Consider the following 24,727-nt stretch of genomic DNA (forward strand, 5'->3'; position numbering starts at 1 on the left):
AATCAAACTCATTTTTATGTGTCTACATATTAATGAATACAGTGCAAAGGCTCCACCTGTGAAATTAAAACTCACATAATAAATAACTTACTATCGTGATTTCATATTGAATAAACATATCAAACGCACTTGTTATGTTAATTTTATCTCAGAATATATTTGATATTTATTATAAAATTATCACTCTATCAATTTTATGTCATGTACATTTATAGTTTTCATTTTTCAAAACATTTACTATTTTTTCTATTTTTTTCTCTAATATAAAAAACACATACGGATGTACAAATCCACAGACACACTGCTCAGGTTCACATTGCATGCACGAAAAGAAGAAAAAATACAATATAAATATCTGTCTGTCATCATTTTCCAAAAAGAGCGTAAATAGCTTAAATTTAATATAAAAGTTTGGTTCAAGATCAAATAAAAGGAACATAATAAAAGTAATATAAACCGCGCGTTACTATTTCTTCATTCTAACGTTTTAGCAAATGAATAATGACATATTTGATGTCTTTTATCAATGCCAAGAAAATAATATCAATAATTATTTACTATATTGTATTATTAGTCGTTCATTTTATTTGTTTAGTTTAAAAATGAAGTTAAAATAACGAAGAACAAAAAATGAAAGTGGGTTTAAAAAGTACTCTTCAAAACAACAGAAAATGAATAACATGTATTCATCTTTTTTGTTTGGTGATTAATGAAAAAAAGAATATTTCGAATTTTATAATAATAATTCTACAATTGTTTGATTTATTTTCAAGTTTGAGAAAAAAAAAATATTTTTAGGGCGTTTCACCTGTATCTCCAAGGATTTCACTTTACACTTTCAAAATTTTATGGAATACTTATAATGCCTCCATTAAAATGTGATTAATTTTTAATAAAGGCAGAAGAATCTTTTGACCAGATTTTTTGACCCATCTATTAAAATATCTTGTTTTTATTTATAATTTAAAGATATATATTTAATGAAATATTAGGATTTTATAAATATATAAATATTTGAATTCATTAAATTAATTATGAATTATATAATTTTGCTTTTAAATATTTAATATTTATTTTAAAATTATTTTAATGGATTAATAATAATTAACACTACCTAAAAAATATTTTAAATTTTTCATATCATTTTTAAATAAATTTATCAATTTTAAGTAAATTTATTTTTTTAATAAATTAAATTATTTCATACAAATTATCTAATTAAAAATTTATAAATAATATAATAAAACATTTTAAAATAATCTAATAAGCATTTATAAATAATATAATTAAAACAAACTATCAAAAAGATATGGAAATCCAAAAGAAGAAATATCAGATCTCCAAATCCGATTGAGATACATTGTTTTTTATAATAATAACTTCTATGTCTTTCATTTATAAACATTAAGCATTTGTTTTATTAGTTTCATTTGTTATTAAATTTTTTAATTTTTCAATACAAATCAAAATAACAAATACAACACAAATGTTAACTTTAATATATGATAATAAAGTCATAAATGAATAATAATAATAATAATTAATAATATAGTTATTATGATAATGTTTATCAAATCTCATTAATTAGAGGGTAAATTTGGAATTTGAAAATACAGGATGAAACTCTTAGTGATGTAAGGTGAAACACACATATTTTTGTAAGAGTCTATATCCAATCCAAATTTAAGAGAAAAAATAACAAATTTGATCCAATGTTGGATTTTTTTGTAATAGTTGATAACGATCCAAGTTTGAAAAAAGGATAAATTTGACAACAAAGCATACCGATGTGGGTTTTGTTCGAGTTCAAAATTGGACTACTCTCTTTCATTTTATTTCCACTTAATATTTCTTTAGTGTATTATTGAAATATCATGAAATAGAGAATAAAGGAAGTGATAATGTGAAAGAAGATTTGTAGAGGTAAGAAGAAGTGGGTAAAAAGTGAGACATATGTTTAGAAAAAGAATGGTACCGTTGCCATTGTCGTTAGCCCACAGTACGATGAAGACGTATTTAATCATAGGAATGAGGAGGATGGTATAGATGATAAGGGACAAGACACCCAAAATATCATCGTTATGTTTGATTCCATTGGTGAAGGTGCTAGCATATACGTAAAGGGGTGATGTCCCAATATCACCATATACAATTCCTAGGCTTTGAAAAGCTAAGCTAAGAGTAATTCTCCATCCCATCTGTTCAAATCATATAAATAAATGAGTACATATATATTCATAGATTATGAACTGAAATATGTGTATAAGATTGATTACCTTGTGTGCATCCATACAAACTCTTCCAGCCTCTAAACTCAAAGAATTTATGTGCCTTAGTTTTCCTTCTGCTCCGGTCATCTTCACTCTCAATACACTTTCTTCTTTTTCTTCTCTACAGTTGGAGTTAAAAATATTAAATTTGTGTTCTTTTGCATTCGTTTTTATAGACACACAAGTCAGTTATTATTGATATCCTCTTACATCCTGCCACGTGTTGATCCTCTACACACTCCATCAGCCAACGACAACACGCCAAGTCATCACTATCTTTACAAAACCCTAATTTCCATAGCGTCATGTCATCACCATTTCATCACCATCCACCGGAAATGGTGAACCTCGAACGAACCTCCATCACCATCAGCTTCGCGTAACCACACCTCACGCCACTATCCTTGCCGGCCACCACGGATCAACCAAAAACCACCATGAATCGTGAGGCCTCCTCGCGTCTTCTCTCTCGCGCCACCACCATCAACCCTTGAGCAGCGCCGTTTTTGCGAGCTCCTTCGTGTCATGGAAGAACCACCAAACACAGCAAATCGCACCACGCGAAAGAACCCAGAATCTCGAATACCTATCGCAGAAACCCTCCACTCACAGATCCAACGCGACCCAGAATAGCCACCACTGCTTCTCCTCAGGACCACCATTAGCCACCTCATTACCTTCGTCCAATCTAGCACGCGAATCCTAAAATCGCAGAGTGTCAATCCCAGACCGCAAGAACCACGCGAAATGCAAATTGAAACCACCCAGACGAGAGTTCAAAATTTGTGTTCTCCATTTCGAAAGCCACATATCAGAATCGCCTGCAAAACCCCAATTCGTTCATCAAGCTTCTCCAATCTACACCGCGAATTCAAATCACCTGCAAGAAAACCAATAACAACATAACAAGACCACGATAATCATCTTTCTCAATCGCAAAATGAAAAGCAGAACCATGAATCTCCAGGCACAGGCACCCCCTTGCAAAACACAAAACCCTCATTTGGACGGAGAAGGAAAATGCCACGTGGCAGATTGGATAATGAATCTGGTGAAAAGGTCAAACCCTAGTCAAACTAGGTCAAGTCACTTATACAATATTTACTTGTAAGTTTTCTACTACTTGTACAACTACTACTGGTAAGTTTTCTACTTCTTTCAATCTTCTTTTCTTTCTCCCCGCTTGATGCATGCTTTTTCTACAATGGCCTGTGTGATACATGTAAGATTATTCATTGCCTGCTGAAACACACACCACACCAGCTTCTCTTCCTTCAACAAAATCATCCATGGCAGAAATAGAAGCAAACCTATAGAAAACCAGACAGACGAACGAATGTATATGTCTTCATGTGTTGAATATTTTACTTAATTGTACCAAAGCTAGATTCTTATTTTATAACACGTTTACACTTTCAGATGCATATTGACAATGGTTTTTGAGTTAATTAACTTTTAAAATGCCCGAAGAAAAAAAAGAGAGTTAATCATGTATTTCAGAATACTAGCTCACACAAGTTTTTGTGAAACTTTTGACTTTTGACCTTTCATGAAGAAACTGATCATCTTTGGAAATGTGCGATCAGATCTATGAAGAAAAAAAAGCCAGCCATGCACCCAGCAAGCATAGGATATCTTAATCATTTCTGTTTGAATTTTTCCTCTTAAATTTTTTAACCTTTTCATCATAGATCGTTCCTAAATCATTACGATCCAGAGGTGATATGTATATATATTTCTGTCCAATGCTAATGTATGAAAAAAAAAATTAACATCATATCTAATGTAACCTATAACTAATTTTATTTCTTATTTACTTTTTATTTTGTTTATATACATCTTAAATATATTTTTCTGCAATTGAAGGAGACAATAGAAATGGTATAATTCTAATCAGTGTTAAATATGTTTTTAGTCCCTATACTATTAAGCGGTTTTGGTTTTAGTCTCTCTCTCAAAGTAAGGTACATTTTAGTCCTCCGACTTAAAGAAATTGTAATTTTAGTCCTCCAAAACTAACATAGTTAAAAATCATCTACACGGTTGACTGACATTTTTTTTCTTGAGTCAGTGTTTAAGCTTTTCTCCCTCTCTCTCCCTCGTCTCTTCCTTCCTTCTTCCACTCCATCTTCAGTTGCAATGCATCATCTCGGTTCTCCTCACCCACCCCCTTCTCCCCCAGTCGTCGAGACATCCAATGACGCCGCGTCGGAACGAAACTGCTGCTATAGCCATATCCGCCCACCCGATATCCACCAAAACCACCACGCTTGGAGAGACCATTGGGATCGGCGAGTTCGAGGACTATGAGAAAAAGCAAGGCTATTACGTTTCTGCTTTTGTCTCTCGTGTGCTTTGTGATTTTGAAACCAATAGAACACATTCTTCCCTTTGATTTTTTTCATACTTTCCTAATTGAACAATGATCTACTCTATTTGCTGAGCATTCGGAGTTCTCGTCCCTCCTTTGTACAACATCGCCAATATACCTATCTGTTCTTGCGTTGGATTGCACCGCGTCCCTCCTGGATGCGTTTCAACCTGTTCATTAATCATAGCAAACAAACAAAGAATTAACAACAAATACGCATCTTCAACCAATCTGTGATCGGTTCCTTCCTTTCTCAAAAAATAAACTATAATTAATAAATGCATGCGCACCGCATATAATAGTGTGTTTTAGCTGACAAAATCATGAACAAAATTTCCTGAGGCATGTAGAGTCACTATCCTTAAGGACTTATCCGTGGTGTACTGCGCAAGTCCCTCAGGATACAACATGAACTTCTCGAAATGTATTCGAGGGTCACAGAACTAGCAAGAAACTCTATAAAGAGTATAAATTAACCCAGAATATTTTTAGAAGAAGGAAAAGAGACAAAGGATGAAACTCATACAAGAGGAGAATGAGAAAGAATGAATTTTTTTGTGTTTTGGAATGGGAAAAGTGTTCTCTATATATAGAGCTGGAAAGAATCAATTAAAATAAAAGAAATTAAAAATCATAAAATTTTTAAAGTTGGAATTGATTCACATTGAATATTTGAACGTTGGCATGTTTAATAAAATGTTTTCGTTTGCTAATTAAAATACGAACTTTGCATTGCAACTCAACTATTTGAAGTTCAATCTCACAATTAATGCTTTTTAACTTTGCAATATTATAACAATCCCCCACATATTGCAAAAGTTGAAAGAAAAGATAAAAAACTTTTATTCTAGGCTTCATAGGATATAATGCATAAGAGCTGGTATAGTAAGCTATATGAACCAGTCTTAGATTTAGAAACTTATCACACAGTGTAGTTGGTATAGCAAGCTATATGAACCAAAGACACTTGGCGTGTGTTAGAGGTTTATCAATCACAATACACCCCCACTATCCTTGCTCTTATCGTTGTACTGCGCTTACTAAGCCATGCGCGTGCCTGGTATTCATGAGTGTTCCAGAGATCATGCCATGATCTCATGCAAGCGGCCCCACTTGACAATCATATAAGTGATGTAATAAGTCATCATTCTTTTCTATTTTGTCACTAATCTAAATATATACTTCATTATTTCATATTTTTTCCTAATTTAAAAAAAAAAAAACAAACACGACATACAAACACGGACGTATGCATACACAAACTCACACACAAACAAACAGACATATGCATACACAGATGTACGTACACATACGTACACAAACAAAATTATTTTCTTTTGTAATTACTGAGTTGAAAAAATAAATATGTGCTTGTTATTGTTGATTTAGTTACTGATATTTATTTATATATATTTGTTTTTTTATCCTCTAAAGACAATATAGTTTAATAACAAATGGTTGAGTAGGATTATATTACATTACACGGCTTTTTATATCTATTATCAAATTGAATAAGCATTACAATATTTGAAGAGTTAAAAGGTGGACACGCAAAGGGTTCTTTTGTTGATTATGGGTAATTGTAAAGTAACAAGCTTTAGTAACATCAGAATTAAAGGGAAGTCTATATTTATTGTGCTTAGGGATGGGTGGAAGAGATATGTCATATTTCGTATGTCATTCCAATCTTAAGAAGTCTGTTGCGCGGGATTGCCATGGAACTCTGACCTTGTCTAAAGTTCTTTCGGAAGAAACTGTACACATAATTCACAATGATCTTATTGATGATGGAGGAGTTTGGGTGAGCCACAACCTCTGCTTCTGCCAGCATGTACACCACGCCTTTCTCTAATGCTTTTTCTATGAATTTGAGTTCCTCTTCAGCTCCATGGATGGGTGGGGCAAGGAAGTTAGCATATGACTTGTTGCCACTGCCCCCCAATGATCGAATGGAGTCAGATGAGGCTGATGCTGGTTGATTGGGGATTATTCTACTGGAGGAACGATGTGTTTCCCTCTTATCACTGCTTTCAACAACTGTTGCTTGTTCGATTGCATTTCCAATTCCCTCCACTTCCACCATATGATAATTCTCCTCTTGAATGAATGCCTTTAGATTTTGTATAAGTTCTGACTCAAACTTTGCAGGATCTTCAAGAACATCATTGTAACCATGCCTCACAACACAACGAAAAACTCTGTACTCTCTGGGCTCCACCTGTCGAAACAAGAACCTCTCCTCCGATGCAACACTACTCACGGGAATTGCTTTAATAGACACAAACACAAGAATTGAGTGGACAGATGGAATGCTAGCTATAAGGTGTGGAAATATAGGAGGAATGCCTTGCACCAGCTCAGAGTACAAAAGTCCAATTCCTGGCACTCGCCTTACATCTGGGTTGCTCGCCACTTCATTCAAATATGCACTTGATACCTTGTTTTTTAACTCAAACATGNATNTTTCTTTGTGCACATANTGCCAGATTCCCATAATCGACGTCAAGAACATAGCTGATACAATTGGAAAATACCCTCCTCCTGTGAACTTGGTCAGTTGAGATGTTAAATAAACTAATTCAATGAAACCGAATCCAAAGAAGAATAATGACACAAGCCATAGACTCTTTTTCCATAAAACAAGCATTATCAGTGAAACCAGAGTTGTTGAAATCATCATATCACCAATAACTGCAATCCCTGCATATATTCAATCAAACGTTTATGTATGACTTGTTTCTCCAACATCCTTTCCTAACATAAGATACATGAAAAAAACAAGCATCAATAATATTAATAATCACTTACCATATGCATGACTAATCTTTTCTGTGGTCTTGAAGGCAGCACACACCACAATGCATGCAATCATGAACATGTAATTGATTTCGGGAATATACACCTGACCATAATGTTTGATGGAAGTGTGCACNACCCTAACTCTTGGAAAACAACCTAGACTTANGGCTTGNGNTATAATGGAGAATGCTCCTGAAATCATTGCTTGACTAGCTATAATGGCAGCAGCAACAGCCACAACAAAAGTTGGCCAATATAAGGGACCTACATGTTANTTTTAATTATTAATTAATTCACACATGAAAGGAGAAATTAATTTATTAAATGTGTTACTTGTTAAAAAAGGATTACTTCCAACTTGTTAAACATATTGTGTCTAGATGGTTAAAATAAAATTACTTACCTGGAATGGAATCATAGAAAGTATTAGCTACATTGTCAGGAAACTTCCTCAAATATGCTGCTTGCCCAATGTATGCAATCACGATTGATGGACATGTAATGAAAGAAAAGCTTATCTGCAACACATTATATTGCATCATCAATTTAAGTTCAATTATACAATCAATTGTAGCTTGAAACACCTTTTGTGAAGAAATTAACCTTAATAATAAAGATATTTACTCACCTGAATGGCTCGCACATTAAAGTGACCTAAGTCAGCAAACATAGCCTCAGATCCTAAAATGACATATATGTAAGTTAAAATAAAAGGTTGAATAATTTAATCGGAAATAATTAAGAAGAGATATATATTAGTCACCTGTTATGCATAAAAAAACTCCACCAAGTGATAACCATCCTTTCTTTCCATTACGTTTGAAGTAATCATATATATATTTTGGATAAAAGGCACGTAATACTCCAATGTCATATTTGAATAAGTTGTAAAAACCAATTCCAGCGATGAACAAAAACCACATCAAGATAATTGGAGCAAAGGAGAACCCCACTTTATCAGTACCGAATCGTTGAACAGAAAATAGGACTACCAAAATTGCTATTGTGATTCCCACAACAGCATCTGAAAAAATAGAAACAACATTAAGCACATTTGAAAGAAATTGCATTTAAAAGGAGACATGGTAAGACGTTGATGACACACCTTGACCTAATGATTTACTGATCCCACTTACAGCTGAAAGTACTGCACAACATTAAGCAATATATAACAGTATGAGAGGAGCTTAATTGCTTGGTAAATATATTGTCACATTAATTAGAAAAACATAGAAATATAAGAAATTGAGGAACCTGATATTGATGGAGTAAGAATGNCGTCTCCTATAACCATGGAAGTTCCCATTATTGCAAGAAGCACAAGCACAACTTTTGCAACATTACTGCCTTCGAGTTTCTGCTTTAGTTTGTGAGCTCGTTTNACCTGACTCGATGGNGTTTCTAGTTTGTAATTAGAAAGCTCCCTATCNTCTGGTTGTTCATTTGGAATCAAACTCATTTTTATGTGTCTACATATTAATGAATACAGTGCAAAGGCTCCACCTGTGAAANAATCAAACTCATTTTTATGTGTCTACATATTAATGAATACAGTGCAAAGGCTCCACCTGTGAAATTAAAACTCACATAATAAATAACTTACTATCACATTTATTATGTAAAAAAACACATAAATATCTTTTTGTCACCATTTTCTAAAGAGAGCATAAATAGTTTAAATTTTATATAAAAACTTGATTATAGATTAAATAAAAGGTAATTACTGTCATAAATCTGTCTTAATAATTGTTATTTTTATTATAAAAATATTTTACACCTTTCTTGTGACATATATGTGATACATGTTGTAATAAGTTATTATTATTATTTTTTTTATTAATCTCGATATACACGTCATTATTTTTTCCTACTTTAAAAAAATACACAAATATGTATACACAGAAAGAAAGAATATTCATATGTACAAGCATACACATAAATAAACAAACTCATCAATTAATATATATATATATATATATATAGACACACAATAATTACTAAGTTGAAAAAATAAATATATATTTGTGATTCTTGATTTAGTTGTTTATATTTATTTTTATATATTTAATTTTTTAAAGACAATATAGTTTAGTAAAAATTGAATTTTTTTCTTAAACGTCCAACAAATAAGAAATAAAAAAAAGAAACACATAGAAAGGACAATAAGTCTGTCAAAGAAAAAACAATAAGATAAAGTCTTTTGTTAAAGTCGATAACCGATCCAAGTTTAAGAAAAGGACAGATTTGACACCAAAACCAAAGCATACCGATCTGGGTTTTGTTTGAGTTCAAAATTGGACCACTCTCTTTCATCTGGTTTCCACTTAATATTTGTTTAGTGTATTATTGAAATATAATGAAATAAAGAATAAAGAATGAATGTAACAGGAAGTGATAAAAGAATATGAAAGAAGATTTGAGGAGGAAGAAAAAACTAGGTGAAAACTGAGACGGTGGTACCGTTGCCATTGTCGTTAGCCCACAATACGATGAAAACGTATTTGATCATAGGTATAAAGAGGATGGTGTAGATGATAAGGGACAAGACACCCAGAATATCATCATTATGTTTGATTCCATCAGTGAAAGTGCTGGCATATACATAAAGGGGTGATGTCCCAATATCACCATATACAACTCCTATACTTTGAAATGCTAAGCTGAGAGTAATTCTCCATCCCATCTGTTCAAATACAGTAAATAAATGAGTACATGTATTTTTAAATTATGAGCTGAGATGTGTATGAGATTTATACCTTGTGAGGGTTGTGTGCAACCATAGAAACTCTTCCGGCCTCTAAATTTAGAGAATCTATGCGTCTTAGTTTTGCCCATGATACCTTTCGCTCTTTCAGCTTAAGGTTCTTCTCTGCCTCTACTGTTACACCAGTTTCCTCCGTGCTCTTTCTTCCATCATCTTCTTCTGCTCTAGACATTTTCACTCTCCACACACTTTTTTCTTTCTCTTCTTCTCTGTAGTTGGAGTTGGAGTTAGAGATGTTCAATATCTATTACTTTGCATTAGTTTTTATAGGCACATAAAGTCAGATCTTGATACCCTCTTGCTTACTTCTAATATTATATTTTATCATCAATAATTGTATTTTTTTTTTGTTTAATCTTTAAACTGCGCCTCCCTCACGAGCTTTTCAGTTGACTTTTGTGGTTGTTGTTATTACGTGTTATGGAAACACTTCCTGGTTTACTTTTATTTCTAAAATTTTCAATTATTTACGTTTAACATTTATTCATTCCATTATTGCTTTCTTTACTTTAATTTGTCTGCATGCGTCACCACTGTAGAATAATGTTTCTTTTTTTAATTCATTAATTACAATATGTCTTCATCACAGAATGACTTTAATGCTAATAAATTATCTGTATAACGTTAAAAATAGTTAATTAGCGTATTTAATGGTATAATGATTCAATAATTAAGTTATGGATATCATGTTGGGAGAAAAAGCAGGATGACAACGTCAAAAGTTGACAAAATAAAATATGTTTTTAAAATATTTTAAAAAATAAGTATTTGAGTTTAAAAATATTTTAAATATGTCTTTAATTTATTTCTATAAATTTTAATTTAATTTTTTTATACACTACTAATTAAGTTATGAATATCATGTTGGGAGAAAAAGTAGGATGACAACGTCAAAAGTTGATAAAATAAAAAAATGTTTTTAAAATGTTTTAAAAAATAAGTATTCGAGTTTAAAAATGTTTCAAATATGTTTTTAATTTATTTTTTAAAATTTTAATTTAATTTTTTATACACTAATAAAAATTATAATACATCTCTTAAAGGAAATAGTACAAAAAAATAATTATTTAACTAAAATAATTGAAATTTAACATAAATGTTTTATTTTTAAGCTTCTGAAGGATGATAAATTAGATTCATGAAAATAACATTTAAGTTACTACATTAGAGTATAAAAAATGTCTTATATAGTTGGAGCGATAAAATTACACTTAAGAAATGAATTAAAAATAAAAATAAAAATATAAAAAAGTAAAAGATAATATTCTACATAATAAAAATAAATAAATAAAAAATGAGTAAAAATAATTAAATGTGTATTTTAAAAATAATTTGATACATCAATTAATGAAATTGCAAAAAGGAAAACAAATATATAAAGAGTGTGATGAGATAAAAAAAATATCTTGAAAATAAAAGAAAAATAAAGCTTTTCATGTGTTAAAGTGTTAGAATTGTTAAGAGATAATGATAATTGTTTTAGCAAACCAAAAAAATTTCATATAAAACAAAAATTAAGGATTAAAGAAAATAAAAAAGATATTTTTTTATATTGTTTACTAAATGAAAGGTTTAAGCAAAATATTTGAAATTGAGAGTAAAAATAATTTTGTAAAAAAATAATGAATTTAAAATATTAAAAAAGAGTAAAAATGTGAGACATAAAACTATTTGATAGAATGTAATTAATAAAAAGGTTAAATATGTTTTTGGTATGTTAAGTTTAAGCTATCTAATAAAATGTGAGGATTTTAGTGATTTAAACCGTAGGAGATGAGTACTGAGACGGGTATAGAAACAGGAATGGAGCGGGATGTACATACTCTCATATGCGTTCTCACATCCAATTGAAAAATGGGATATTATTCGTATTCATAAACAATTAATGTAGGAATTCTCCGTAAAAAAAAACAAAATAGGGATAGATTCAAACAATACCTGTGAAAACGAATTTATTTGTCGTATCTAAAAAAAAAGTAATCGATCGAATGGAAAAAAAACAAAAATTAGAATTCTGTTAAGTAAAAAATGGTTATAAGAAAATTTTTATATCGATAAATAATTAGGAGTGAAGGATTGTGTAGTTTTAAGACTATACTCATAAATACAATGATGAATGATTAACCAAACTTCTAATTTATGGATAACTCAACTTAAAGGAAGCATAATTGAGTGAGAGAGATATATACCTTGGGTTTTTCATCCAAAGTGGGTGATCTTAAAAATTTAATCAAAATAATATGTTTAAAATTTATATATTTAATCATTATCATTAATTAAACAAAAATACATAATTTAATATTGAAATTTTCTTGGATGTTTCTTTTAAAAAAACGATAATTTTGTAGTTGTATTTGATACGGATTTCATTTTAAATAAGTTTTTATAATTTTATCTCTTTGATTTATTGGATATTCTCATATCTTTGATTCCATGTTTGAAAGTAATAATATGAAACTCTTCATTTATTATTCTTTAAATCTTAAGAAGGGTTAATTGAACTATTAGTATCATGTTTGAAAATAGGTGAAAAAATTGAATTTATGTTATTTTCAATTTCACATGTAACTTTTCTTTTATCACTTTTAAAAAATGAATTTATTATTTTATTCTTCATCAATATACTTGTTTAACAACAAAGTTCAAGATTTAGAAAAATAAATAAATTATCATAATTAACAACCAATTATGAAAAAACACATAATAGTTAATATTGTAATACACAAAATTTTAAAATTTTGATTGCCAAATCCTACCTACCTCCCATTATGCTCTGTCCCTTCTCATACAATATTATCGTTTGAAAAACTTTCGGAATAATGTAAATATTATATAGCATTGAGGTTATGTATTAGTAGATAACAATAAAGTCTATTAATATTCTATTTTTGCTAGTTTTGAAAAAACACAACTTTATCTCATACTTAAAAAAACGTAAAATTAAATACATGTTATTAAAGATTACTATTTTATTTGTCAGAGACTTTCTCTGAGTGTGTGGTGGCACTAATTCGTATTAAAAATTTCTTTCAAAATAATTACAATTTAAAACTGTTATTGTAATAGTTTTCCAAAGTCAAGACAAAAAAAAATGAGTTTGACTAAAATCACGCCAACTACTCTTTTTATATAGGACATCAAAAGTTTTCCGTACTAACCAATAATACTCATTTAAAATTCAAAAACTCCAAAATTAATTAATTATGCTTAGTAAAATATTTTGAAAATAAAAGGTTACTTGAATAACACTAAAGCCAATTTAAAACAAGGATAATGATATTTAAACATTTTTTTTACAATATTTGAACATTGATTACGTGTCAATTTGTGATTGGTCAAAAATTACTTCATAATCAATAATAATAATCATAAATATTATAGTGGAGTAATTTTCGATCAATCACAGATTGACACATAATCAAAATATTATCAAAAAAATGTTGTCTAAATATCATTATCCTTAAAACAATTTGTCTAATAACGCTTTCTCTGATTTTAAAGTAAGCACGTAAATAAAGAAAGAGAGAATGCAGTTGTTTGGATATATAAACATCTATGTTTTTACACTACTTAAATCTCTAAATTGAGAATGAATATTTGACTGACCTCGTTGTCTTTTTTTCCTTGTTTTTTATATTACAGACGGATAAACAATTACTTTATCCTTCCTTTGTCCTATTCAATAATTTTTCTTCGTTCCAAACAAAATTTAATGATACGTTTTGTTCGGAAAATAATTTAAAAATAAGAAAAGAAAAGGAATAAATTTTTATATTTTAATAAAAAAAATTAAAAATAAAAAATACATAAAATAACACATATTTTTATAGACATAGATGGATTTACTAATAATTTTCTTTCCAATAGTAATTTATTTTTACTTTTAAGTTTGATGTTAAAAAGTGAAAGGACTTAAAATCTTGCATATCTTAATTTCTTTTGTTTCTTCACTGTGTTTTTCTTCTTATTGATCCAAAGAAAGAGAAGAATAAAAAAAATCAAAATATAATAATTGATGTGATATGAATAAACATAAGTATAAAAATATTGTTATTGACAACAATTGCGTGTTTGAACAAAAATAAACCTATTCCATTCAGTCATTTAAAAATGCTTTTGGCTCTCACGTTATCATTTGAGGTTTTGTCATTCATGTAATTAATATTTCTTATAAAGCTTTATATATATATATATATATATATATATATATATATATATATATATATATATATATATATATATTGTTTTCTTTTCAGCTTTTATTGTATAAATATAAAGATAAAAAAATATATTTTAGAAATGATAATAGTTTAAAAATAATAAGACTCAATTATTTTAATATTAAATGGTTTTAATATAAATAGTTTCATTATAAACGAGTTTCATTATTTTAAAACACATTATTTCTTTGTAAATCACATAAAATTGATCCTGACGACAATTTCTTCAATTTAGACTGATTAGTTTCTTCGTTCAAGTAAATTGAGTCCTGATCCTTTTTTTTTGTCTTTTCTTATATATATTGCATGTGGGTCCCGCTCAACTTGCATGCGTCTTTTGAGTCTTTAGTTTGAGTCTTTGTTGATAAATGATTCTAACGATATACCTTGATTGTGTTTCTATTATTCGTAGGAGCAGATAGAATTTTGTGAGCTCTTTTAGGACCCTGGAGTTGTTTGATCATCTATTAGGTAAGGGAAACTGATTACTTTGATTTTGGCTGATATACAAGTTTTGATTGATGCTTGTATGCTCGTGCGGTAGTTGGATTGTGTAATTGAGTTGTCTGATGAGATATGACCTGTTAAGTTGAATTAAGAAGCTTGAATTGCTTTAGATATAATGTGATTGAAACTCTATTATGATTTAATGATTGAGCTTGTATTTGGACTGAATTGTATTGTTGAAATGCATAAAATTTGAGAATTTGTTGGTTTGAACATTTGTGGTAGGTGTTAGACTTGTTTTGTGTGACATCCGGGCACTGACGAGGACGGAGAATGATTGTGTGCGAGAGGCACAGAGTGCAGCTCCTGACAGGCTTCCAATGGAAGGGACACATAGGCGAATTGAAGATACATCAGAATGAAAGGGAGATAGCTTAAAGGAATTGATTTGGCTACTCATATAAACAATTGCATTTGCTTTTCGGTAGCCTAACCCATAAGTACTCCATGGTTAAGCGTGCTTAGCCTGGAGTAATTTAGGGATGTGTGACCTTCTGGGAAGTTTTTCCAGAAAGTGTGCGAGTAAGGACAAAGCACATTGGAAAGCCTCGTGTTGATGTGTGGGGGCAGTCAATATTCCCTGTAAGTTGTCGGGGCGTTACATTTTGCAGGGTTGAAATGATATAAATCTACAGAATTCTGTTATGCAAAATTATATAGACACGTTGAGCGAGCATATACTCACTAGGCAAAGTCAAAGTTGGAAAGTTATTGACGATTGCTAAGCGAGAATATACTCGTTGGATGACTTTTAGAAGAATTTAAATATGCAAGTTTAAGTGGTTTTCTCATTGAGCAAGCATATTTGTAGGCTAAGCGAGTGTATTGTCAAACACTACTAGTTGAGCAAGCAGATCTAGTGGCTTAGAGAGTGTGATTTCGGTGAGCAAGCTGATTTAGTAGTTGAGTGAATAGGCTTTCGCTAAATGAGTAGATCTAAGTTTTCATATACTAGAATTTTAAGTAAGTTTTCATATACTTCTTATGATGTGTTTAATGAGTGTGATTATGTGAATGTTAAAAATTGTTTTATAATATGATTATGAGTATGTATGATGTTTATTCATGTATGATAATATGATGACTAGTTTGTAATGTGTAATTGAGAATGGTTGGAACCAATCCAAGGAGGAATTGGTGGTGATGTTGTTAGTGCGTGCTTTGACATGTGGTGATTCTAAAAGTATGTATCATGACCAATCATTCAACTCATATATTAAAAAATGGGGTGTTGGAGAGAATGACAGAAGGTCTTTACCGTAGTAAGGTAATAATCTCTGCATTTATGACTCTGCAGAGTATAAATACTATTACAAGTGTACACCTATATTGAAATACATACGTGTATTTGAATAATGGAATCTAGAACCAACTAATTATATGTTTATATGAGTTATAAAATATTATAAATGTTTAACTAATATTTGATATATTAATTGTTTATGAAGTTTTCTTTTGGACACTAGCTTATCATGTAGTTTCTTTTGTTGTCTTTGGTGTACTATTTGTTCTTTTTACTATGATTACTTTATTGGTGTGAGTAGATGAGGGATATGTAAGTGAGTAGCTCAGGGATATATATTGAAGCATCTCTAGTGAAAAACAATGATATCACATAATGTCTTCTTAGTTGTCTAGTAATTACAATCAACTCTTTTAGATATATTTATTATTATAAATATTTTCTTCTAAGTAACTATATTAACATTATATCTATAAGTTAAAAAAAAATCTGTTTTATTTTATTAATTTCATAACGTCTTATTTTATCAATGATAAACTATTAAATTAGAATCTATAATCAACATATTTGTTTAACCCGTCTTTTAGAACATACTTTATCATTGATTGAAATCAAATATTTTTTATACATAGTTTTTTATTTAATATTTTTTTAATAGTTTCAAATAAATTAAATGATAATAGAATGTCCGAGCATGTGATAAAAAATTTATTGCAAGCTCATCTCTAAAAATAATTCATATTTTTGTGTGATAAATATAATTTCCTATCTATTTGACTAGTATCTCCTGCTATCCAAAATAATTTGCTTAAGGTTAATGTGTATAAGAAGCATTTAACAAATAAACATTTAATATGTTTTGCTTAAAATGTTTTTATTTAATATAACATGTACATGGTTTTTTTTAATTATTTTTAAATATCCTCGTAAATTTTAAATATAATAATTTTTTTAAAAAAAAAGTGTCTATATAAAAATAATAATAAATTTTGAAAGTTATTGTAAAATATATTTAATTTTGAAATAAATAAATAATAATAATTGTCAAATGTAGGATTAAATATGTTTTTAGTCCCTATACTTTGGGGTAATTTTGGTTTTAGTCCCTCTTCAAAACTAAGGTACAAATTAGTCCTTCAACTTTAGAAAAGTCTGGTTTTAGTCCTTTTTGCCAATTTTTTTTTAAGTTTATTTGTTGTTTCAAACGCGTTTCTCAGTTAACATTGAAGCAAAAATGTATCAAACAGTCTAAACAATCCAAATACTATAATGAAACTTGCTTGAAACAGCAAATAAAGTTAAAAAAATTGGGTAAAAAAGACTAAAACCAGAATTTTCTAAAGTTGAAAGACTAAATTGTATCTTAATTTGAAAGAGAGACTAAAACCAAAATCGCCCCAAAATATAGAGACTAAAAACGTATTTAACCCTGAAATGTATGGAATAGAAAATACAATATTTAGAGAGTGATGTCATGAATTAAGTATTAACAACGTAAGAGAAAAGAAATGAAACAGTGACTTTTTTATTATAATATAATTATAATAGTTGGATGCGCATGCTGGTAGATGTGGTGGATAATTGGCTTCGTAAAGTCAGAAAGCGTTCAATTTTTTACTAGTCCATTATACTTTTACAAAATACAATTTTATTTCTGGAAGAAAGATCAAGGAATGTTCGAAATTAGCTCTATTGTGACTTTTAAGCATAAATTTAGATTAAATTCTTGTTTTTTAATTAGAAAATTTAAATTAATTTTGGTATTTTAAATTAACATTTAATACATTTTTTTATATTGTAACTATTAAGGTGAAAATGAACATACAGTACTAATAAGGCTTTAGAAATTACATTCCATTTTTTCTACTTTTTTCACACTCAAGTTTTTTCTTTTGATTATCTTGCATACTTCCCATTTAAAACTTTATTTAAGAAACTCATTTTCTAAAACGATTTCCGTATGGTAAATATTTTTAAAGTAATTTTTTATTTCAATGATTGGTGTACACGTTATTTAAGTGAAAAAAATTGTAAAATACTCATGTGTTTTAATTTCTTTGACCATTTAACATATGAATATTAAATAAATCAAAATTATAATAAATAACTTGTATAGTTTACTTTGTTAAAATTATATGTAATTTAGTGCTTGTAGAAAATACCTTCAAAATTAATTATTTTTAATAAGAATGTTAAGTGGCATTGAAATTTTAAAAGTTTGTTAATTGTCTATGAAGCGTTCCCATAGCATTTACTTTATATGTAGAAACATTTTGAAAAAAATATGAGACCACAATATATTTTTCCGCCTTCAAAGTGATGAAATATGTAATGTGGGATGTGACAACACCTCGTCAAATATAGTTAACTATATCTTTTAAAATGTAAAATTTTAGTCGACTGTATGCTTTTATAATGATATTTATAATTAACTATGTGATTTAATAATTACTTTACATTTGTATTATAATAAAAGAAAATAAAGACCCTTTTTATTCATAGATATATAAAGATAATTTGTATTTTTTATAATAATCAGATGGTAAAAAATATTAATAAAAATTAATAAATTATTAACAAAAAACTAATTAATCTAGAAAAATATTTTACTCTAAAAAAAAAACTCCTCCACTAAACAACTTTATTTTCTTTTCTTTTTTCACCTACCTTCTTTTCCTATGACCAAATAAAGACCCATTATTTTTATATAACAAAATTATAATTACAAAAGTAAATATAAATAACTTTTATAACTTGATTATAGATGTTAAGACAAAATTATAAAGTAAACCTTGTTTTGAAATTTAATTGATAGTTTAAAACAAAATAATGTTTAATCATATAGGACAAATGATAAAATGTTATAAGGAATTGTAACAAAACATCTAATCACTATAGCGTCTAATAAAAAGTTAGATTGTTTAGGATAGATGTAATCAACGCTAAACTTTAAGTTACTCAAAACAGATTGATAACTTTTTGGCAAGTATATCAAATCGTTATAAGTAATATAATGAATAAGTCAAATATCGTTCTCCTAAGGGAATTTGTGTCACGTTATTCAATTAAATTATTTATGAAAATCAATTACTGAAGAGAACATTTGATTTCAATTTTAGATAATAACATGAAATTAACAACACAAAAATTTAAGATTTAACAATATGATAAAATATCACTGGAATTGGTCTTTGACAAACATTTCAGTTATATCCTCGACAACATACGTATTCTTAGCATAGTCACTTTTAGTTTCTTTTCTTATGTTTCTGGTTCTAAAAATACTTCCAAGTACAAAAGAATCTTTAAAAAGAATTATACTTTTGTATCATCTAAAGCAAGTCAAGAAAAGAACAAGAACAGAAGCATATATTGCACAGGAAATTTACATCAATGTACTGTCATGCAACTAATTCCAATGAACAGAAAAATTAGCCTATCTTAGACATCTCAAATTTACTTTTCACAACAATTCCTTACAGAAAGTGAGTTCTTGATGTCTTGAATAGTCTCCTTATGGTCTCCTGAAATCTTCTAGAGCGTTTTCGTATTTTTCGTGTCAGAAGATGGTTTCTGCGTTCAGTCACGTCTTTTAAAAGCCACTTAACTTAATTTATTCGCTCAGCGCACAAGTGTGTGCGCTATACGAATTTCCAAATTTCTCTTTTTCTTTAACTGTTGTTATTCGCTCAACGCACAAGTACTGGTGCGCTGTGCGAATTTTGTTCTCCTGGCTCTGCGAAGTTTGGCTTGCGCTCTGCGAGAATTGACTGACAGATTCCAATTTATACATTTTTTCCTGTACAATAATTCACATAACAATCTACTACCTATTACAACTTTTCACTAAGTAATGACATGAATAATTATAAGTGTAAAAACAACTCTTTTTCACACTTATCACAGATAACGCCAAACAATAATATTCGAAAAATGTCTAAACGCCTAGGATAGTCTAACGCTTTAAAGCATATACTTTCTAGTACATCTTTATGTGTTGTGGTATGATTTCTTTCTTCTGTGCAAATTTTCACGTTTATTCAAAGTCTACTGAAAATCAGAGCAATGTTAAGAGATAGAAAGATATTCAAGAAATATATCTCACATTTTCTACTTGTTCTTTCTGTACATACAACATAGTTGTTGTATCAAGATACAACATATGATTTACCATAAAAGTTATGAGTAATAGGTATTTTTCGAATAAGTTTATATAAAGAGGATTGTGAATATTAAATTAAATATATTTTTAAAATTTATATTATAAAATTTATAAATTTTTAATAAAGTACTTTATTATAAATAAATATACAAATATATAAAACTAGAAAAAAAAGTCTCTAAGAATTTGTTCCTCCAAAAATAGAGTTTCAGCAACAAACAGCTTATAATATTAGAAAAAATATAATCAAAATTTAGTTTTTACAAAAGGAAATTGTACTTTAATAATGAAAGGTCTAATTTTGAAAAATAAATTACCTAACGTATTGCTCATTTCAAGAAACTTTAAAAGTGTATGTAATTAAAAAAAAAATAACGGTTGCATATACTATTATAGTAAACTATTAAGAAATGTATAATTGGACGTGTTAATTTTTATATAGACCATGTTTTTTATATGCTATAAGAAATTTGAAAGAAAAGGATTATGTTTTTCAAAGGTTTTTTTATTTATTTTGAATAATATTCAACAAGAGAGATAGATAGATGGGAGTGTAGGCACTCTTTGAAGAAAAATGTTTCTTTAACAATTCTTTTTATAATTTTTTTTTTACAATTTACTTGATAATTTGTGATTGTGATTTATTCTAAATATACAAATTAATAAGTTTACATGACAATTTGTTATTGATTCATTTTAAATATACGAATTAATATGTTTACATGATAATTTGTTATTGATTCATTTCAAATATACAAATTAAAAAGTAACACAAAAGTTATTGTGAAAAAATCCTTAGAAAAAATTATTAAAATATCGTTGTTCTTGTTTGAATGTTATGAATGGGTGCATGTGTTGTATATCGGTTGAAATATGTAAGACCTCATCAGTCATCATCGCTCACTAGTCAATTCTATGAGCACGAGGAAAGAAAACAGAACAACAACTCCTTCTGTTATGTTATGACACAACATTCCACAAACTATCTTCCCATACTTCTAAATTGACGGCTTTTTTTCTACTACTACACTTTCTATCTCTCCTAGGATTTTCCATTTCTTTATAAGTATTTTACTTTTTCTTTGTAAATATCTCTCTCAAATATCAATTTCTTACTAAATTAATATCATCGTAATTTGTATGATGACAACTAACTAATTAACTAGTGATATAATTATAAATATCGGTTGGAATATGTAAGACTTCATCAGTCATCATCGCTCACTAGTCAATTCTATGAGCACGAGGAAAGAAAACAGAACAACAACTCCTTCTGTTGTTATGTTATGGTTATGATACAACATTCCACAAACTATCTTCCCATACTTCTAAATTGACGGCTTTTTTTCTACTACTACACTTTCTATCTCTCCTAGGATTTTCCATTTCTTTATAAGNATTTTACTTTTTCTTTGTAAATATCTCTCTCAAATATCAATTTCTTACTAAATTAATATCATCGTAATTTGTATGATGACAACTAACTAATTATATCGTCATAATAAATTAACTAGTGATATAATTATAAATAATATCTTACTTATTGTACGAGTTAAAATAAAAACTATTTAATATGTCAATTTAAATAATAACTAATATTACGTGAGATGAAATTGAAATGACATTGTAAGTCTTTTTATTGTAACATAGTTTCCAATTTTATCTAACTTTTCATGTGAGTTTTAATAGCATCAAGCCTTTTTATCGTTTTTAACAATATTAATATGTTTTCTTCATCTAGTGTTTTGTTTTTCTCCATTTGTGTTTTCGTTATCTATGTAAGATGAGATTTATTTATGTTTAATACTTTTAATTAATCATAATATATTAGGTGTGTTTTTTGAGATGATGAATTTGAAAAGGAGATAATGGATGAATTTGAGTGAATTTTAATTTACTTTAATGAACTGAACCACAATAGTTAGTAGCTCTAAAATTATATTTTTAGGCAAATTTTCAGTACTTTCTCTCTTAATTCCTACAAGGTAATTGCAATCATCCCTAAACAAAATTTTCTTTGTTTCTTTTGTGAGTGTTTGCAATAATTACCCACCTTGAAGAGAACAAAGACTATTGAGTTTGTAGTAGAAAAGCTCCAAGTATGTTAAGTTCATTTCATATCCTTCAATAGGAGTTCCTAGTATTTTGAATTTTGTTTTGCTATTGTTCAAGGAATAGTAAGTGTTCTTGAAAATCGATGGACACTAATGGCCTAAATTGCGTCCATGAATAATGTGTTGGCATTTCTTCGAACCTTGCAGTTGATGCCGATCAAATTCTTCCTTGAAACCTCAAAGGAATGTTGCAATATAATAACCATGAAATAGAAACAATGTAATACATATGTGTTGTTTTTCCCTAAAGAATGTAATGCTATGCTAATTTTGTAGCCACTGTTATACTTATGTGTTGTTTTTGTTTTTCAAACTGTCTGTTCTTCACTACTCTATAGCTCATTATTTGTTACTTTGCTTTTTTATCAATTATGGATCCACTCTCTTATTACTGTAATTCGGCCACAATGCTTGGATCCATCACTTTGTATACCGCAAGTTAAATTCTTTCTCGTAGGGATTTCCTGTAGAAAAGTTTTTTTTTCCCCACTGGTACGGTTATTGCATTTAGTCAAAATAGCGTACTATCCCTCGGCTGCTACCATTTGGACAAGAAAACCATGTCATAATTCAACTTTCAATGTCTCCTAGAGGGCTTTACTTTATTTTTCATTTACAAGATAAATTGAAATTTAATATCAAGTCAGCACGTTTGTAATTTTTTTTATTTTTTTTATTTTGGGTACAAGTATAGCCAACATTGCATTTCTCACTCAAACAGAACAGATTCGAAGCATCTATTATCAATGCTGATAGGCGAGGGGATGGCATGGTGACACATCAAGATCCTATCACTCAAAGAATGATTAAGAAAACACAATAAGAGTACTCTCCGAAAAGTCTAGTACTTTAGGTGGAAAATTGGAGATCAAGAAGATGCTGCCAAAACATGGAGAGGAGTAAAAGAAATCTTTATACATATGCAGGGGTGAGATTAGCATAATACGGTCTGCATCGAGAATCTTTAATTTTAGAAATAACAGCACATGTTATATATGTGTAATACAAGAAACTTGGCACATTTTGATATATTTCGATTTATTGACAGTGTGAACATGATTTTAACATGTCAGTATTGAGTATGCAGAGCAACTCATGTTATACTTAATCGTAAACACCATAACTCCTATCAACACCAATGGCCAAACCTACACATTCTGAACCCACTCTCTTATCTTCTAATTTTGTATCTACTCTCCTTGAAACATCACTGCCACTCAATAATATTCACAACATGGGCTAGTAAAATACAACTTCTATTCTACTTTAATTCAAAATGTTACATTTTTTATTTTTTAAATGCTGTTTACCATCTTATTCAATCACAGTACAAGATAAGTTTTATGTAAGTCTTTTAAAACCAAAATATATCAAAATTTAAAATAAAGATAAATTTCTATTTCACAAGGTTATGAACTAAAAACATTTAATTCAAAAAAAAAACACACTTAACAAAATTAAAAAAAGATAACAATACACATTGTTTTATAATTATAGATCATAAGCCAAGGAAGATGTGTCATATTTCATAGGTCATTCCAATCTTTAGAAGTCTGTTGCGAGGGATTGATATGAAACTATGACCTTGTCTGCAGTTCTTTGAAAGAAATTGTACACATAATTCACAATGATCTTATTGATGATGGAGGAGTTTGGGTGAGCCACAACCTCTTCTTCTGCCAGCATGTACACCACGTTTTTCTCCAATGCTTTTTCTATGAATTTGAGTTCCTCTTCAGCTCCATGCATGGATGTGTCACTCTCTCCCAATGATCGAATGGAGTCGGGTGAAGCTGGTGCTGATTGATGGGTGATTATTCTACTGGAGGAACAATGTGCTTCACTCTTATCACTGCTTTCAAAAACTGCTGCTTGTTCCATTGGATTTCCACTTCCCTCTACCCGCATCATATGGTAGTTCTCCTCTTGAATGAATGCCTTTAGATTTTCAATCAATTCTAACTCAAACTTTGCAAGATCTCCAAGAATGTCATTGTACCCATGCCTCACAACACAACGAAATATTCTGTACTCTCTTGGCTCCACATGCCGAAATAAGAACTTCTCCTCCGATGCAACAGTACTCACCGGAATTGCTTTAATAGAAACAAACACAAGAATTGAGTGGACAGATGGAATGCTAGCTATAAGGTGTGGGAATATAGGAGGAATGCCTTCCACTAGCTCAGAGTACAAAAGTCCAATTCCTGGCACTCGCCTTACATCTGGGTTGCTCGCCACTTCATTCAAATATGCACTTGATACCTTGTTTTTTAA

At 29.3% G+C, this 24,727-nt stretch overlaps 2 protein-coding genes across 2 annotated transcripts in view; both read right to left on the reverse strand.

Annotated features, from left to right (window-relative positions):
• LOC106760017 (potassium transporter 5-like) overlaps positions 1 to 3,561 on the reverse strand; it is a 6,051-nt gene extending 2,490 nt beyond the window's left edge. Inside the window, exons 1-5 of the mRNA XM_014643455.1 lie at positions 3,510 to 3,561; positions 3,092 to 3,150; positions 2,881 to 2,972; positions 2,277 to 2,391; positions 1,976 to 2,198 (exon numbers count right to left, since the gene is read on the reverse strand). Of these exons, the coding sequence (XP_014498941.1) occupies positions 1,976 to 2,198; positions 2,277 to 2,391; positions 2,881 to 2,972; positions 3,092 to 3,150; positions 3,510 to 3,561 (541 nt within the window). The remainder of the gene's footprint in view (positions 1 to 1,975; positions 2,199 to 2,276; positions 2,392 to 2,880; positions 2,973 to 3,091; positions 3,151 to 3,509) is intronic.
• A 2,553-nt stretch (positions 3,562 to 6,114) lies between these two features.
• Positions 6,115 to 10,536, reverse strand: LOC106760231 (potassium transporter 5). The gene is made up of 9 exons (XM_014643699.2): positions 10,197 to 10,536; positions 9,901 to 10,123; positions 8,695 to 8,943; positions 8,546 to 8,587; positions 8,204 to 8,464; positions 8,069 to 8,121; positions 7,844 to 7,958; positions 7,450 to 7,704; positions 6,115 to 7,341 (listed from the first exon to the last, which is right to left on the reverse strand). Exons 1-9 carry the CDS (start codon positions 10,374 to 10,376, stop codon positions 6,305 to 6,307), a joined length of 2,415 nt encoding a protein of 804 aa, XP_014499185.1. The 5' UTR covers positions 10,377 to 10,536; the 3' UTR covers positions 6,115 to 6,304.
• Between the last annotated feature and the right edge of the window lie 14,191 nt (positions 10,537 to 24,727).

The sequence above is a fragment of the Vigna radiata genome, chromosome 5, assembly GCF_000741045.1.
Source record: "Vigna radiata var. radiata cultivar VC1973A chromosome 5, Vradiata_ver6, whole genome shotgun sequence".
Taxonomy (NCBI): domain Eukaryota; kingdom Viridiplantae; phylum Streptophyta; class Magnoliopsida; order Fabales; family Fabaceae; genus Vigna; species Vigna radiata.